Raw genomic sequence first — 18,309 nt, forward strand, 5'->3', positions numbered from 1 at the left:
CCATATTCCTAAGACTAGCTAGTCTTAGGAATATGGTTAAGAAATATTAATATCACAACATTCTTTATTAAAAATTGAAAGAAGAAACAAATATAATTTAGAAAAATTTTTATTTATTTATTTTTTCATCATTTTTTTTTTCTAAAAATAAATAAATAAACAAATAAAAACTAAAAAATGAAAGTAAAAACTTATTTAAAATGTGACTCTATTTTTGTAGTTTTTTTTTTCCCAAAATTTTAAAATAAATTTAGTAAAAATAGATAAATTTAAAATATTTAATTTAGACCCTAAAACGAAATTGAACACTAAAATGGCAAAAACACTTAGGTTTGGTGAAAAATTAGGTGTTTACAATAAGGAAAAAGATTAAATGATTTTATCTATTGTAAAGTCTTCTAAGGGAGAATGTTTTTTTTTAAAATTTTTTTTTTTATTTGGTTTCACGTAGGGGTGTTTTTTTTAATTATATTTTAATATATATAAGGAAAAAGATTAAATGATTTTATCTATTGTAAAGTCTTTTAAGGGAGAATGTTTTTTTTTTTTAAATAAAAGTTATTATTATTATTATTTTGGTTTCACATAGGGGTATTTTTTTTAATTACATTTTAATATATATATCATTACTATTTTTCTTTGTACTATTACTATTTTTATGGTTTCATGTTGGAGAAGGATAGAAGTGTAAAATATTATGCATTCTTATCTAAATTAAATAAAGACTTAAATTACTTTCAAGTTTTTTTTTTATATAAAAAATTCAAAACTTAAAAAGAACTAAAAGTCTTCAAAATTTTACCTAAAATACGTTTTCTAATATTTGAGCACACATAGATAATCATTAACTATGAGAGTATTTACCCTTTGCTAATTATCTTATTTAAGGAATTCTTTTCTAATTTTGTACTTAAACATTAATTAATTCTTTTTATATTTTTATATATATCTAAAAGAATTAGTGAGAAGAGGACCATTAAAATTGTGAATAAATTTGAGTCTAATTACATGTGGACCAATAAAAATAATGTCATGTATTTAATTTAAATAAAATTATATTTCACATCAGAATTTGTTAAAAGGAGGAGACATTTTTTGACTTAAATTTAATTTTAAGGATATTTTTGATCCAAATAGGTGGATGGAGGGGTATTTTTGAATCAACAGAGGAAGAAGGACATTTTTTAGTCATTTCTACTAAGGGTTTATTTGAGCTAAATAGATGGATAGAAATGTATTTTTGAGCCTAGAGATGAAAGGGAATATTTATATACCACTTTCAATAGTCAAGGATATATCAGATCCTTTTCCGTTGAAAATACGATAATTGATTAAATTAGTTTTCTTAATAAATGGACAAACGACTAATTGCAAAACTTTATCCAAGATTGAAAGGTCAATTTTTTTAATTTAACCATTTTGTTTGAAGAATTATTTAATTAATAATGCTTCAATTTAATGATTCACGGATGAGCATTTGTGGAAGCTGTATATAAAATTGAAATTCACAAGGTTTTCTTAAGAGATGATTATAATTAATAAGAATTAGCTTCGGAATTTGCTGGCTAACTTATCACTCAAAGTCCATTGCTAACAAATTTTTAATAGTCTATGCTCCCGCCGTTTGAGCTTCGGCTTTCTTGAAATCATGTTTGGACATATGAGTTTTGTTCTTTGATAGTTTGTGAGTACAAGTCCCAAAATTACTGGATACTTAAAAATATTTGAAGATCATATTTTCAAAATGTGATCAAATAGACATTTGAAGATAAATTTTCATATTCCGAGACCAAACGCTAACTAAATAAAATCATACTAAAACAAAACAAACTTGATACACAATTCATACAATTACTTCCATTAGTAATTCACAGTGCAACTCAAGCCTCAAGGAAAAGGAAAAAAAATCATTTCACTGTTTTCATTTCTGCACAAGTAGAATCAATCCCACAAAATAAAATTAATCACAAATAATAAAATCTCAATCTTTTACACATTGGAAGTATTATCTTGCTTGAAATTTTGAGTTGGAGGAAAAGGAGCAGCAGCGGTAGCAGTAGGAATATCACAATTAGTACCAGGGGGTGGGGTGGGGACACCAAAGACTTGGGGATTAGTTTTGAGATCTTGTCTACCTTTAGCTCTTCCAAAGAAAAAACAACCAAATCCAATAAGTATTGTGAAGAGTATAAATGGAAGAGAAATAACTACTACCATACCCATCCTTCTTTTTTTTTTTGCTTTTAATGGAGTTTGGTGGTGAAAGAGTACAGAGGAATCCAGTGCACATACACAATTTTTATAGGCAAATGGTGTGGAGGAAATAATTGGATTGTAACGGTAGGCATAAAACGTTTTAGTTTCCAACGGATACTTTTTGTTTCATTGTCCACTTTCATTTGTTTTCTGAAAAGAAAATGGAATATTTGTTGGTCTCTTTTTTATGAGTTTTTTGGCAGTAAGTCTTGCTTGTTCAACTTTTGAGGCTGAGTTAGGATTTGATTTGGTTGGTCGTAAAAGAAATATATTCATTTTATTTGGTGTTTTTGAAGTTAAAAAAGAGTTGGCATTGTGTTTGATCATAATATTTTTAAAAATATTTTAAACTTTGAGCGTGTGTTTTATAAAGTGATAGAAAAAATTTAGTCCAAAAAAGTAAAATTTCAAAATACGTTTTTGATCTTCATGGCCAAATAAGTATTTCGGAATAAAGTAAAAATGTATTCATAAATATTGTGAATAACACTTATGGCCAGGGGCGGAGACACCTTTGCTGTAGGGTATTCATTCCAACCCCCTTCAGTGAAAAATATACTATTTAGATATGGTTAAAATAATTTTATACGTATATAAAGTAGAAGTTGAACTCCCTTCGATTTGTTCAATTTTTGAACCACGTTAGTATTAATCCTGGCTTTGCCACTGCTAATGGTCAAGCTAATGTAATTTACCATCAGAGGCAGAGTCAGGATTTCAAGTAAGGGGATCAATATTCAAAGAAAATTAAGTTGAACAAGGTTCAATACCTACTATAACCACATAAAAAATAATTTAATCGTGTATAAATAGTATAGTTTTTCGTCGAAGGGGGTTCGGACGAACCCCCTAAAGAGGGCTAGCTCCGCCTCTGTTTACCATGGTAACATACATGTTCATCAAGTATGATTAAGTAAAATGAACTCTATATTCAAACGCATGATATGCATATATTGGCTTGATGTAAATATCGGGTGTGAATAAGTTTTTTCCTTCATTTCTTTATTATGATTTAGTCTGATTCATTTTAATTCATTATTATTCTACTCGAAGGGGAGCCTTGGAGTAACTGGTAAAGTTGGCTGCCATATGACCAGGAGGTCATGGGTTCAAGCCTTGAAAACAGCCTCTGACAGAAATGTAAGGTAAGACTGCGTACGATACACTCTTGTGGTGGGGCCCTTCCCCAGACACCGCGTATAGCGGTAGCTTTAATGCACCGGGCTGCTTTTTTTACCCAAATGTCACGACAGTGTTGAATTATGATGAATCGAATCAAACATGATTTATAATAGGCTCATTGAATTTGTTTTACTAGTCAGATAGTGTAGCCGCGTATAAAGATAAACTATATTGTATAAAATCACAATCTAAAATTGTAACTTGTTACAAAATATTACATTGCGTTTCAGAGTAGATTCTTTACAAAATTTCTGCATAGGAAACATTAAATAAGAGAGGATAAAGTTCCACAATCTCCTCTTCTTAATATGTTTAAAGAGACACAATGGTTATAGGAGTATCCTAAGGTTGTGACCTCCTTTATTGATCTCGTTGACCTACATAGATGATCCGATCCAATTTTCTTCACATTCCACATTGGGGGGTTAACGGACATTATATGGTCCTGAACAATCCGAAACTAATTTCGTTGAACTAGGTCCGGTCCAACTAACAATATAAAGCATAACACAAACAATGTTTGACCCTGCATCACTTGTACCTTCATGAGTATTGAACTGCACTAAACATTATTTGGAACAATGTTTCATTCGAACAGGCAAGCACACCGTACTAAAAGCAGTCCATTGTAGCTGGTTATTCAAAATGAAAATTCAGACTAGAAACAACTAAACTGATGATAAAATGCAGAGAAATTCCAACGAAACTGGTGGTCTAATATCAATCAATCTTCTGCAGGCTCGTCGACTTCAGGACTCTCTTCTTCAGCTTTCTCTTGCTCAGCTTCCTGTACTTCCTTCTCTGTCTTCCTTCCTTTCTTTGATTTATAGTACACGTTCATGAATGTTCCTACGGCTTTGTATTTTCTTCTGCACTTCTCGTACAGCCCTCCATCAAACATCCTCCAGAAGTTCTTCTCTGTCAGCTCAGTCACCGCATACTGAGCCTGAAATCCATGGTTTTCGATCAACCAAAGCTCCAGCTGGCGGCATTTCTCAGTACCATCAAAGGGCTCACCCCTCAGGACAGCTCCAGGAACATAGTAGACGCCGACATCAGTGTACATTTGAGCATATTTGGTGTCACCCTGCCTTTTGTGTTCCTCGAATCCTGGTTCAGGATAGATCATTGGTCTCACTGGCAGCTTGTAAATTCTGTGCGGGCAGAGCCAGATGGGATATACCTAAACCAATTTAATTCAGATATCATCAGAACATGAGAAACATGGAAGCATGTCACGTGGAAAGTTGGAGTTAAAAGAGTTGCCAAAAAGGAAACGAACATTCTTTTTGAAACGTACTAAAAAAAGAAAGCAAGACAAACTAATTGAAATGGAATGAGTATAGGAGTTTTACCTCCATTTCGCGGTGGACATACTCTAGACAGTCGCCGACTTTGTAAAGAGGAACAAGAAGATCCTGAATGACATGATGGTCGTGGTAGTAGTTCCTAATAGCCTCACTTTGAGTGGCTTTGAGCAGAGCAATTTTGGGTGGCATGAGCCAGCCAAGAAGGAACCTGAACCAGAATTGATCGCCAAATGGAAGAATTAGTTTCCCTTCCCAATACAAGGATCTTGTGTGCCTGTGGTAGTAGTCCCTAGTTGGAATGTACTCCACAAACTCCCCTCTTTTCAGCGCGGTTTGAGCATGCTGATAAAACCATGGCTTGAACCACAAACCGTAGTTGTTGATTACGTTACCCCTTTGCTTGGCTTCTTTCTTCGAAGCATATTCGCCGGTCATCATAACACCTTCCGTGGGACTATAAATCATGCCTTCTACCATCTCTGGAACTTTAGAAGGATTGTCCTGGTCTCCATCTCTAGGTGCAAAAGAATCCGCGTAAGCCTGTGCAAGTTCTTTAAGATTACCAGTTACAGGTTTGTAGGTAAGTTTTACGTATTCCTTGACTGGTATAAGCTTGATCTCAGCTGAAACAAGAAGTCCCAATGTCCCCTGAGACCACGGGATAGCGTAGAAAAGATCAGAATACTCATTGTCCTTTGTAGCTCTAACAACCCGTCCATCTGCTAGAACAACCTCAAGCGACACAACAGTGTCAGAGAACAATCCAAAGATGTGAGAGCTTCCTTCAACTCCGAAGCCATTGATCAGACCACCAACAGTGAGATCATCGAGCTCAGCAAGAACTGCGAGGGAAAGATTCATTGGGACAGTAACCCTTGATATTTGGGCCATATTGACTAGAGGCTCAACTTTGGCAATCATTCGTTCCGTGTCAATTTCAAGTATATTTCTAAACTTGGAAAGATCAACTTCAAAATGACGAGCACGTTTATAGTCAACATTTCTCATTCCAACAACAACCCACGGAGGTCTTGCCGTGCAGACAAGACCATCCTTTGATGCATCCCTCTGTCCAAGGCGCTTCACAACCTCTTTAACATTTTCTTCGTGTTCCATCTGTCGCTGCTTGAAAGATTTCCTCTCAGATTTTATATCCCCTAGATATATGGAGAAGTAATACAGGCACGAGAAAGGAAGGACAAAGAAGATAACAAGGATCCATCTGAATTGGAGAAGAAAGTCCACCAATTGGATCTTCCTCTTGGAATGAACAGGGGCCGGGGAGGCCTTAGCGTCCGACATCTTGGAAGCTTGAGATTGTTCAACTGTAACAACGATGAAAGTTGAAACCAAGTTATGAACCACAGACATGAAAAGTACTTCATGCGTATCCAGAGTATGACTTTAATGTCCATATCTAAATAAATTTAGATGAGCTATAAATAGTCTAGAGCAATCTTGTCATCAAATCACATATAGCAACAATCTATATCGCGAAGAGTTGAAGAAGATCAATCCCTTCTTTACATGATGAGTATAAGAACATAGCATTGCATATAATCTTGAAACTAAGTTGAAATTGATGCACGATAACCATTGACTGTCCACAATCTTGCTACTAATTTATCATTGTAAAATCAACTGATGCAAAGGTAAAACTGACTAAAGATCTAGCTGAATGCCTGAATGTTCACCTCAACATACTATTTTACCATTAAAGTCGATCTTTATTTTCGCCGCCAAAAGTCATTTAACTTCGTCTAGTTGGCCTCCATGATCATTTTAGTCGGAAATATAATTTTTGATATATCTACTAAATGGCATAACTACAAATATTCACAAAAATAAAATAATTTAAAAAATTATTACTATTTCAATTTATTTGGACCCCAACACACTTAAACACTACCTAATTCTCAAACCGGTTCAAGTTGACGCACCATAAATCAACAGCTTAAATGAAGTCATGATAATGCCTAACCTAGACCCTCAAAAATATTCAATCTTAGCCCTGAAAGTTCCATTCTAGATTAAGATTTTTATCTATAGATAATCTTTTGAAAATTATATTTCATTACTCTTAATTGCTACCATTATTAATTACATTATTATTGGGTAAATATTGTTTTCTTGTTTGTTGTTTCTCTTAGGCGGAATACCCAAGAGACCTTTCTTTTTGTTTCGGATTGTCATCCCAATTCCTGAACTTCACGAGTTTTTATCCAAAACCCTGAACATGTTCAAATTATTTATTTTAAACCCCTCTAAATTTGTGTGATGCTCACTTGCTTGACGTGAATGACAAAATCAGCATCTACGTCAAATTTTATTCCAAAACAACAGTTTAATTTCATATTATTAAACAAAACTCTAATTTTATAAATAAAAAAAAAAAACAAAAAGAGAAAGACAAAAAAAAAAAAAAATTAAAATTGAAGGGAGATCCCTCCTCCCTTCTTCAAATACTGCCATGGCCCTCCCCCATAGGGACCCTCACCTCCAATATCAACTCCTTTATTTTACAATCTTTACCCTCACTACTCTTTCCAAGAAAGTCGTCCATCCATTAAAAATTCAACTATAAAATATTTAGGAAACTAATTAAATTAATAGAAGGAAATTTAAAGAGAACTCCAGATAGGCCGAGGGGTGGGGAGGTTCTTTTCTTTATTCATTTTTCTGATTTTAATTTGTTTAATGAAATAAGATTATACTAAAATTCATGTAGTGTAAATCATGCATTTTGTCTATTTCTGTCATATAAGTTTGGTAAACAGTCACACGTAGCTGGACATATTTTGGTTTAAACGGAGAAAACTGAAAAATTGAATCAAAATTTAATTTTGATTTGATTTTTTGATTTTTCGGATTGGTTTGAGTTTCAAATTTTAGAAATTTAGTTAAACGGTTTGGTGTTTGAATTTTCCAAAAAAATTTTTTTGGATAAATCGAAAAACCGAAATCATATAAATAATATATTATAATTTATATATATTTTTTATTATATATGTAAATATACTAAAATATAATATAATCTAATATACTATATAAATATATAAATTATAATCATTTAGTAACCCTAAATCCTAATATACTGTTTTGCTTTAGCCCCTAACATTAACGTGAAGGCTGCAACGACGCTCAATTATCCTCAGTTCGTCAGTTCATTTGAAATTTCAACATTGTCAATGGCAGTCGACAGTCATTTGCTCAGTTCTTCACTGTCATCGGCAGTCGCTGCCAAGTGTGGCCACTGCCGTCACGCCAACAGCGATGACTCAAAGAGGTCGATATTTATGGTTATTTCATGCGTGTTGAATTAATTATATTTGAAAATTAAAATAGATTGGAAAAAAAAAATATTTTTCTAGAAAAATCACCAATTTTAAATGCTCATTATTTTAATCGTTAAAACCGAAATAAAAATCCGAAATAATCGAACCGAATTTGTATAATCAAACCAAACCGAAATAATTTTGGTTTGATTATGGTTGTCATTTTCGTCAATTCGAAAATTGAAAAACCAAATCGATATTCAACAATCAAACCGAACAAACCGACTGTCCACCTCTGTTTAAACTACCTGCTTTGAATTAACACGCTTAGAGTCTCGATGAAACCTCGTAAAATATAGAAATCAAAATGCAAATTCAGAAAAAGTATAACGGTGTAGCAGATTATTTCGCCTTTTAGATTATTCTCAATATTTGAGGATAATCCATTCAAGTTCTCTAAACGATTAGGGAGGAACATTAGTCAACCAAAACAGAGAAAGTAACTCATTGCAAAAATGACAATTCATGTCAACATGCAAAACAAACAAATTTAACATTCTGCTCCTTAATCACTTCAAAATAGCAACTGATTCAGCAACAACTTTATTTGCTCTTAACAAAAAATTAGTTTTATACATTTGATGTATAATAATTTGAAAAATTAAACCGAGAACTACGGCATGCATGAAACACAACAACATATTCACCAACAAACTAATTTGTTCTACTCCAAATATGTCATGCATTGTAAAAAAACAAAGGCTTTTCAACACATAATTTACTGCTAAATTCTCAACACTTTTTATGATTTCAAGAATAAATAGCTTTAGAATAATAATTTAACTAAGAATTAATGATAGAGAAGTGAAGAAAAAATGGTACCTGGTAAATGGAGTGCACAGGATATATACTACTCCTAAAGGAAACATGATTTTGGAAAAGCCAATTGTGTGCTTTATAGAGAGCTTTCAACATTAGGGGCATTTATGGAAAAAAAAGAAGTTTGGTTGGTGGGATGTTATATCCCATAAATTATTTGATTTCACTTTCTACGATATATTTTATCTCATATTTAATTTTTTACTAAAATATGATTAAATAATATTTACTATTAATCATAAAATATATCATGAAATTACATCGTTATTCTACCAACTAAACGACCCTTTACTTACTACAATTATTGGACTAAGAACAATTAGTATCACTATAATTTTATGTTCTTCTTTTACTTTTTTGAGAATCGCTCTGTTCGATAATCATTGGAATCCAACAAAAGTAAGAAATTTAAAAAGATCTCTGAAGTGTAAACTGTTTTACAAATATGTTACTTCCTCAGTTTAAGTTTTTATTTTAAGTTCATTTTTTACGTGAAATATACTCTCTCTCTCATTTTATACCTCATAATTTGATTGGACATGGAGTTTAAGAAATAAGTAAAGGTTTGATATTTTTCATCAAACTAATACCCCCTAGTCGTATGATATTCAGAAACCAGAAATCCAGAAAATTTTCTAAGGTTCAAAAATTCAGGATGTTTCATACTTGCTTTTAATTTTACACTTATTATATATTAGCTTAGTTGTATACGTCTTGCGCGTGTAACTTACCTTATTGAGTTCAAACGTTACACTAAATAGGATATTTGTTTAAATAACAAGGATGACTACAATAATTAAATTCAACATCATTTGAAGAATTTATTTAATTAAACCTAACATTTATCAAAAAAGAAAAAAACTGTCAAAGCCTATCGACATTCATCTACCATTTGTAATTGCAGTAAAATAATACGATGATAGAGATATTAAAATAATATAATTAAATCTAACATTTACATAAAAAATTTCTCAAAACCGTCTGACACCCATTTACCACTTGTAAACTATAACAAAATAATACGATAATAAAGATATCAAAATAATACAACTAAACTTAACTTTTACACAAAAAAAAAATCTCAAAACAGAGATATAAAAATAATACAATTAAACCTAACTTTTACCTAAAAAAATTCCTCAAAGCCGACCGACATTCATCTACCACCTGTAAATCCATCTACTATCTGTAAACTATAACAAAACAATACAATAGTGATTACAAAGTTTCAATTTTGATGAAAATAATTTTTTTCTTAGCGAAAATTTTGACCCTGAAAAATGACTTGAATAAAAATAAAGAAGATATATATACACACAGTTGATTTCTATTATGTTGACAAAAACAGTAAAGAAGTTGAGGGTTAAAAGATTAGGCATCCATCAATCTAGACATGCAACCGAATCAAATTAGATGAGCATTAATTATATTTTCCCAATAAGTAAATCGAATTCTTCAGTTGTTTAACGCGCATCTCAATATTTATAGAAGTATTAACTTAATAGAGTCCTATTTTAGAGTATTTTTCTATTCTATTTTAGGAGTATTTTTCTAATTGATCAATACAAAGGAAAATATTAATTGATTCTCCTTTCTATATTTTAGGAGTCTCATATATTTTAAGATTCTAGTTAATATAATAAAAATAATTAAATAATAAATTGAAGAAAATAGTGAAAAGATAATTTTATTTAAAGGAAAGTGACAAAAAGTGTAAATCACTTTTTTAAGGATCTTCACACTTTTAATATATTATTATTATCATTATTATAAATTATAGATATATGATTAATTTTATAAAGTTAATTAAATAATAGTTGAAGAAAATTGACGAAAGGACTCCAAATTGGAAAAGAAAAAAAATTAACGTTGGAATCATATAAAATTGAGGAACGGAAAATAAGAATTTTTACCTTAACACACCTAATGCAATAAATCTTCCCACGTCTCTTACCATATTTATAGATTTTTTTTAATACTCTTTGTTAATTATCATATATTTTATTACTCCTTTTTCACTTACAAAACAAAACCAACCAAAATTTATTCTTCATATATTTTTTCTCTTACCATATAATTTAGAACTCCTTAATCTTTTCAGATTATAATTAATTTTATAAATTTAATTAGATAATAATTGAAGAAAATTGGTGAAAAGACGATTTTGTCAAAAAGAAAGATTTTTAATGAAGGGTAAAAAGTTCAAATCATATTTCTAAGGGTCTTCACACTTTTAATATACTAGTCAAGTGTACGTGCTTTGCACGTATGTCTCGCGTTAACTAATAATAATTTTTTTATAAAGAAAAAAAATTATTGTTTGTATGTAATAATATTAAGTACACAACTTTTTAAAAAAATTAACGTAAAATTTTTAAGATAAAAACTGTACTTAAAGAAAAATATGATAACTTACCAGCACATCTGTGGGATCTGAAAAGGGTAAGTATACACAATCCATAACTAACCTTCAACAAATGAAAAATATATAATACATAAATATGTTCTTTAACTTGACGTCAAATCACATCTATGACCTCTAACTTTGGGTGTGAACAAGTAGATACTTAAACTTGTGTAAAGTTAAACAAGTAAACATACATATCCTATGTGGCATAATACACATAGAACACCATGTAAGACAAGAATTAGTCACGTAGGACATCACATAGGACATGTGTCTACTTGTTCAACTTTATAATTTACTTGTTCAACTTTATACAAGTGTCTACTTGTGCATACCCAAAGTTGAAGGTAATAGATTTGATCCGAGACCAAATTAAAGGGCGTGTTTATTTATTGTGCCAATGAAAAAACACCAATTTTACTTCATGTACAATTCCACTTTTCCCACGCCAGCTTACTGATTTCCATTATATTAGTATTATAACATTGTGTCAATTTATTATGACTTGTATTACAATTGTCATATATTTTGGAGTTTTCCTATTTATTTATAAAGATATTGATACCTTAATTAGAGGGAAAAAAAGGTGAAAAGACAATTTCATCTAAACCAGATACTTTTAATGAAGGCATTAGTGATACTTTTTTTCCATGAACAAATAAACTATTAAAATAATAATTTTATTTTTAATGAGCTAAAGTTATTATTTTCCTACTATCATATATTTTATGATTCTTTAATTACTAATCATAGAGAGAATTATAAAATAATAGTCTAACAATTTTTTTTTTTTATAGAAAATATACTAAAAGTACCTAGATATAAACCAATAAGAAACTACATATTTTTGCAACACAATAGAAAAATCAAAGAAAAAGAAAAGGCATATATTATCAATAGAAAAATATAGAAAGATGAAGAATAATACACATAATTAGTCTTTAATTTTTATTTACATCATCAAGAAACAAAGAAATCTTCAACGACGATAAAAAAGAAAAATTTATTTTCCTATTGTCATATATATTAGAATTCTTTAATTATTAATTATAGAGAGCATCATAAAGTAATAGCCTAACAATACAAAATCCATAAAAAAATATAACTGAAAATATCTGAATATAAATTTGTTAAGAAACTACATATTCCTACAACACAAACAAGAAAAAAGAAAAAAGAACAGACATACATTATCAATAGAAAAGTAGAGAAAGATGAAGAATAATACAAATATTTATTTTTTATTTTTTCTTTAAATCATCAAGAAACAAAGATATTTTGAATGGCGATAACAAAGAGAAATTATAAAACATATTTTGTAATGAACTAAATCTACATATGACTGGTACAAAAAAATATATAATTATAATGTTGAGAGAATAATCTTCTCTACACGACAGCGTTGTTGTGAAAGAAACAGTAATCAATTTATAGAATTTCAAATTCTTTTCTTCTAGGAAAAGGATTCTTTAGATATGAGAAAAAGTTATTTTTCTTTTGAAAAAAAGGAAGAATCAACTATGCTATTAAATATTTAAGATATTATTATATTATTAACTAAACAAATTATTTAGGATAATATTTAATTTCTTTTTCTTTTCAGATCATAATTGTAGTTAAAGTTCTAAAGTGACTTGTACTCTTTTCATGCTTCACGTGACTAATTTAGGATGTGGGGAGGGGGAGGGGGGAAGGTTACCATATTTTTTAGTAGTTTATGTATATTACATTTTCTTTTATCATATATTTTATAAATCCTCAGTTTTATATATTTCATGAGTTACTATTATAAATATAATTAAATAATAAATTAAAAATATTAAAAGATGATTTTATCTATTGTGTGGATTTTTAACGAAGAATAAAAAATTTAGATCTCTTTTTTAAGGGTCTTTACAATTTTAATATATTATAGATGAATCATTATAAATACAATAAAATTCTCAATTAGCAATTGTATATCGAAAATACATAACAACAACAACAACAACATACCCAGTGTATTTCCGCCTAGTGGCGTCTGGGGAGGGTAGAGTGTACGTAGACCATACCAGTACCTCAGGTGAAGTAGAGAGATTGTTTCCGATAGATCCCCGGCTTAGAACCAATAACAATATAACACACACAAAACATAAAAATGTATATCGAAAATACATGATAATTTATTTTTCTAAAGATGAAAAAACGTGCCAAAATTTTAGAAAACTTGCCTAAAATCACAAACAAATTTGTCTCTTTAATCATAAGATATATTAAGATTTCACCCAAAAACTTCTCAATTAACAATTATTTATTAAGAATACATAATAATTTATTTATTGTAAACGTCACAAACATTCTAAAGTTCAGAAAAACTTACCTCAAATCACAAGCGAATTTGTTTCTTTCATAAATCGAAACTATCAAGATTGTAAACATCAAGAACATAATTAAATTTTATAAAACTTACCTCAAATCACAAGCAAAATTATCTCTTCAATCATAAGATATGTTAAGATTTCACAAAAGAACTTCTCAATTAACAATTATTTATTAAGAATACATAATAATTTATTTATTGTAAACATCAAAAACATTCTAAAGTTCAGAATACTTACCTCAAATCACAAACAAATTTATCTCTTTCATTGATTGATACTATCAAGATTATAAACATCACAAACTTGATTAAATTTTAGAAAACTTACCTCAAATCACAAGCAAAGTTGTCTCTCCTAAGATATGTCAAGATTTCACAAAACTAACTTCTCAATTAGCAACTGTATATCAAATATACATGCAATTTATATATTGTAAACTTCAAGAACATATTAAAGTTTAGAAAATATACCTAAAATTACAAGTAAATTTATCTCTTTAATCATAGATATTATCAAGATTTCAATTGGTAGAAAATTCTATACCTAAACTTATTTTTCCTCTACATAATTTTTTTTTCGATATTATCAGCTTTAAATCCTCCTAACAAATTCTACGATAAGATCACTAAAAGCTCAAACAATATATGCTTAATATGCAGTAAAATATTATATCATGTAGTCTTGCACGTAGTGATAAAAATAAATGCAACATGTAGGCTTCATAACTTCTTTATATAACTCTTTATATAGATAATTGAAGCATTAGTATTCATGTACTAATCAAACAACTTAGCATGATAGAGTTCTATGTAAATTTATACTTTTATTAAAAATAGTTTTTTCTACTTTTATGAAGGATGGGTAGGTTTTAAGTATTTGTAAAACGTGGCTACATATTGTTGATTGATAAACTAAATATTTCCTTAATTAAATAGATTAGGAGCATAATTCGGAAAGTGGTATTATTAAAATATATTTTTTTGTTTATTATATATTTTAAGATTCCTTAATTATTGATTCTCCTCATATCTTATCATATATTTTTCTCTTAGCATATATTTTAGGATAGTAAAAGAACAATTTTATCTATTGCAATGTGTTCAAAAATTTCAAATCACTTTTCTAAGGATTTTTACACTTTTAATGTATTATAAATATAGATTATCTTTTATTAAAATAATATATTATTATTATTTTTAATTAAGTGGGACCAATAAGGATAAAGTGGAATTATGTGTTTAAAAATTTATCAAATAAGAAAAAGTGATATTTTTTTTAAACGAACAAAAAAAAAAGAAATGACGACACATAAAATGAAACGAAGGGGTATATTTTTTATTTTTTTTTAATTTTTTAATAAATAATGAAGTATTATCGTATCAATACAAAAAGACATATAATAATAATATATACTCAATAGATTTTTATAAAGTGAAATTTAAAAAAATAATCAAGATATAATTCATACTCCATATCACTACTCCGACGAAATAGAGAAATTGTTAGCCTACTAAAAAAAAAAAGAATGCCTAGTGATCCTAGAGAAACCCATACTACTTAATTGAATCAATAAGATAACTATTCTTCCTACCTCTAGCTGATTCCATGGATACCCCCAATCTCTCTTCTGTCTTTGATTAGAATAAGTTAGTTTGAAATTAGTTATTTTTTGATAGATCATTTTATAGGATAAAGTTATTCTCATTATGTATATGAAATAATTTATTTAATAAATAATTATAAAATTAAATAATAATTCCAACCAAACGTATAATAAAATAATTTTGTATTTCATCTCAAAATTATTATATCCACTACCTCATACCAAACAACTTTTAACAATTCGAATTTTCTTTCAATACAACAGTATTCTGTACATCTTGTTTGATGAAGATCGTCGTGTTTCTTGACATCCATAGTGTCCATATTTTTCCATTTTCGATGGTTCTTTAGTTTTACTTTTTAATACGACGTATATATTTAAGGTCACAAAATTAAAAAAATATATTTTAATTTAAGATTAAAAAATTTAAAAAATATATATAAATTTTTAAATGCTGTGTCAAATTAAATCAAAAGCAAACAAACAAATTGAAATAACCAAAACATCTTTTTAGATGAACTCAAAAGAAAGCGTCTAATAAGACTAAAAGCATTGCCCTCGAGGGGGTGGTTGAGTTAGTTTGAGGGGGATTTTTCATAGCGGAGGAGAGGTCGTGGGTTCGATTCATTCCTAATGTCTTTTCAATCGAGATCGTAGCATGGGGTTTACCTAGTGCGATTTACATCTTCTGTGTGGTTTGTGAGCTATTGCACAGTGAGGGATTTACCTAGTACGCATACAGTGTTCGCCACAGAGTGATCACCCAAAGAAAAAAGATTGTGACAGAAGATGTAGCGGCTGCGAATTTTTCATGAAATTTCCAAAAAAAAAAAAAAAAAGACAAAGCATTACTCCACTTCAAAAGTCAAACTCATAAAGAATCGCATCTCAAATGGTAACTAGTAAGATTGAAAAAATTTAAAAGTACTATATAAATTCTAATAATAATACGTTGCAATACCAGTATAATTTTTTGATTCTTGAAAAAAAAAAAAGAAGAAGAAACCAACTTTATTGCAAGTTCTATCACTGTGAAATTCAGATAGTTGTATCACATTTTTCAAGAATCTGGAACACGTTGTGGAGGACAAAGTAACATACAGGGCGCTGGCAAAACCACGTGACGTTGGGTCCACTTTGCTCTCCCTTATTTTCTTCAAACAATAGCGGATCGTTTCGTAGAATACATAACAATAATACAAAAGATGATGTATTAGTAATGCATGTGTTAGATATGCTTATATTAGTTACGCTTATATTTTTTTTATATAATGTTTGATTTGAGATATTAAAAATAACATAAATTACATAAATTTTTTTAAAAAAATACAGATAAACCCTCCATATATATATTGAAAAGGATGTGAAATTTTTTTGCGGGATAACAGTATCTTTAATCATGTTAATGCATGCATTGAATTCATTACATTACTAATATCATGAATTTTGAGGTATTAATAATACACAACTCAATACAAAATAAAGTGTTTTGTTATACATAAAGTGAAAAATATATCAAATAAAATACTCATAGTATACATTAAACTAATACATAAATTTACTTTTCAATACATACATGATTACCAACGAATGCAGTGCAGTGAAATATAACTTCTCCTTTCTTAATTAAAAATTTTGAATATAAAATTATTTTTTTTGATAGTGAACGTTACCTATAAATTAAGTCCTAGCCGACATCATTTCAATTAGTTGACTCCACGTCCACGGTGAGTATCAAATATCATATCAAATGAGAAATCAAAAATAGAAAAAAGACTTCATTACAAAACTCCCTCTGTTCTGTTTTTACGACGCCTTACTTGGCTTAGGTCATGACAACCTCTTAAATTTGTTTCTTACAATTTCACTTAAATCGTTGAACTGATTTTAAATCTATCAGAACATTTTTACTCTTTTAAATGTAAATTATTTAAATATATTTTTAACAATAAATTATAAATATAACATATATGCATTATATCCGTAGTGACATCATAATTTAACAAATTAAATAATGACACATATCGTATGAATACAAAAATTATTTTAAAATATATCACATAGCAACAAAAGAACATTAATTTAAAATTAAAAAAAATTAACTTAACCCCTCCATCCACCACCACCAATTGTTGTCTTCTTTACTCCATTGAAATCGAGGCAAGGAAGAAGAAGGGAAATATTTTTTAATTAAAAATGCTTTTGTTAAATGCCTCTCATGCGCCTATCAAACGTGAATCGCATATAGTGTGCCATGTAGGCAAAGGTGTTTAAATGATTTCAATGCAGGATAGTAAAGGTGTTTAATAGGTACAAAATTTAATTAAGTTGTTCAAGTAAAATTTTAAAATAAGTTTAAGAGTCGATTGATGATTGAAGCAAAAATACTTTCTTTGTTTCTATTTATTTGTACAGACCTCTCTATAATATCATCTTATTATAATAATATTTTATTATAGTAGGCTGATTTTTTCCAAAATCATTTTTTCATGTTATATTTTATTTCTCTATTATGACATTCTACCTATAATAACAATAACATTTATTATAATGATACACTCTTTGTAAAATTACTCCTTTATAACAACATACTCAAATATTATGTAAGAAATATGTTATTTACAAAATAAAGTACAAAGCATTTATGATAATAATTATTAATGTCATGGACCCGGTATATTTCAAATACGAATATCTAATTTAAAGAAAAAGTTGTATTTAGATAGTGTAAATTAGTTATTTCATAACTTCACGAGGAAAAGGATATTGATGTTTGTCTTTTCTATATTCATGCTCTATCTAATTTTGCATACTTTTGTTTATAATAGTTAAATAAGATTCAAATGTCAGACTATATATACAACAATACATTCCTATAGTAGCCATGAATTTTTTGGACAAACGCGAACACTGTAGAGAGGTTTAACTATACTCTTTTAGAAAATCATTACTCCATTCATTCTTTTTTATTTGCTTCATTTATGTTGGGCACACCTTAATAAGCCTTTTACTTGTACAAAATTAAAGGTATTTTATC

The 18,309-nt window shown here is 29.0% G+C and overlaps 2 protein-coding genes across 2 annotated transcripts; both read right to left on the bottom strand.

Moving 5' to 3' along the window:
* Nucleotides 1-1,800: 1,800 nt before the first annotated feature.
* On the bottom strand, nucleotides 1,801-2,285 carry LOC107861109. The gene has a single exon (XM_016706493.2). The coding sequence runs from the start codon at nucleotides 2,221-2,223 to the stop codon at nucleotides 1,990-1,992; it is 234 nt and encodes a 77-aa protein (XP_016561979.1). The 5' UTR covers nucleotides 2,224-2,285; the 3' UTR covers nucleotides 1,801-1,989.
* Nucleotides 2,286-4,007: 1,722 nt separating this feature from the next.
* LOC107858990 (delta(24)-sterol reductase) lies at nucleotides 4,008-8,992 on the bottom strand. Its single transcript, XM_016703827.2, has 3 exons — nucleotides 8,906-8,992; nucleotides 4,794-6,073; nucleotides 4,008-4,621 (listed from the first exon to the last, which is right to left on the bottom strand). Exons 2-3 carry the CDS (start codon nucleotides 6,048-6,050, stop codon nucleotides 4,163-4,165), a joined length of 1,716 nt encoding a protein of 571 aa, XP_016559313.1. The 5' UTR covers nucleotides 6,051-6,073; nucleotides 8,906-8,992; the 3' UTR covers nucleotides 4,008-4,162.
* Nucleotides 8,993-18,309: the final 9,317 nt, after the last annotated feature.

This window comes from Capsicum annuum, chromosome 2 (assembly GCF_002878395.1).
Source record: "Capsicum annuum cultivar UCD-10X-F1 chromosome 2, UCD10Xv1.1, whole genome shotgun sequence".
Taxonomy (NCBI): Eukaryota; Viridiplantae; Streptophyta; class Magnoliopsida; order Solanales; family Solanaceae; genus Capsicum; species Capsicum annuum.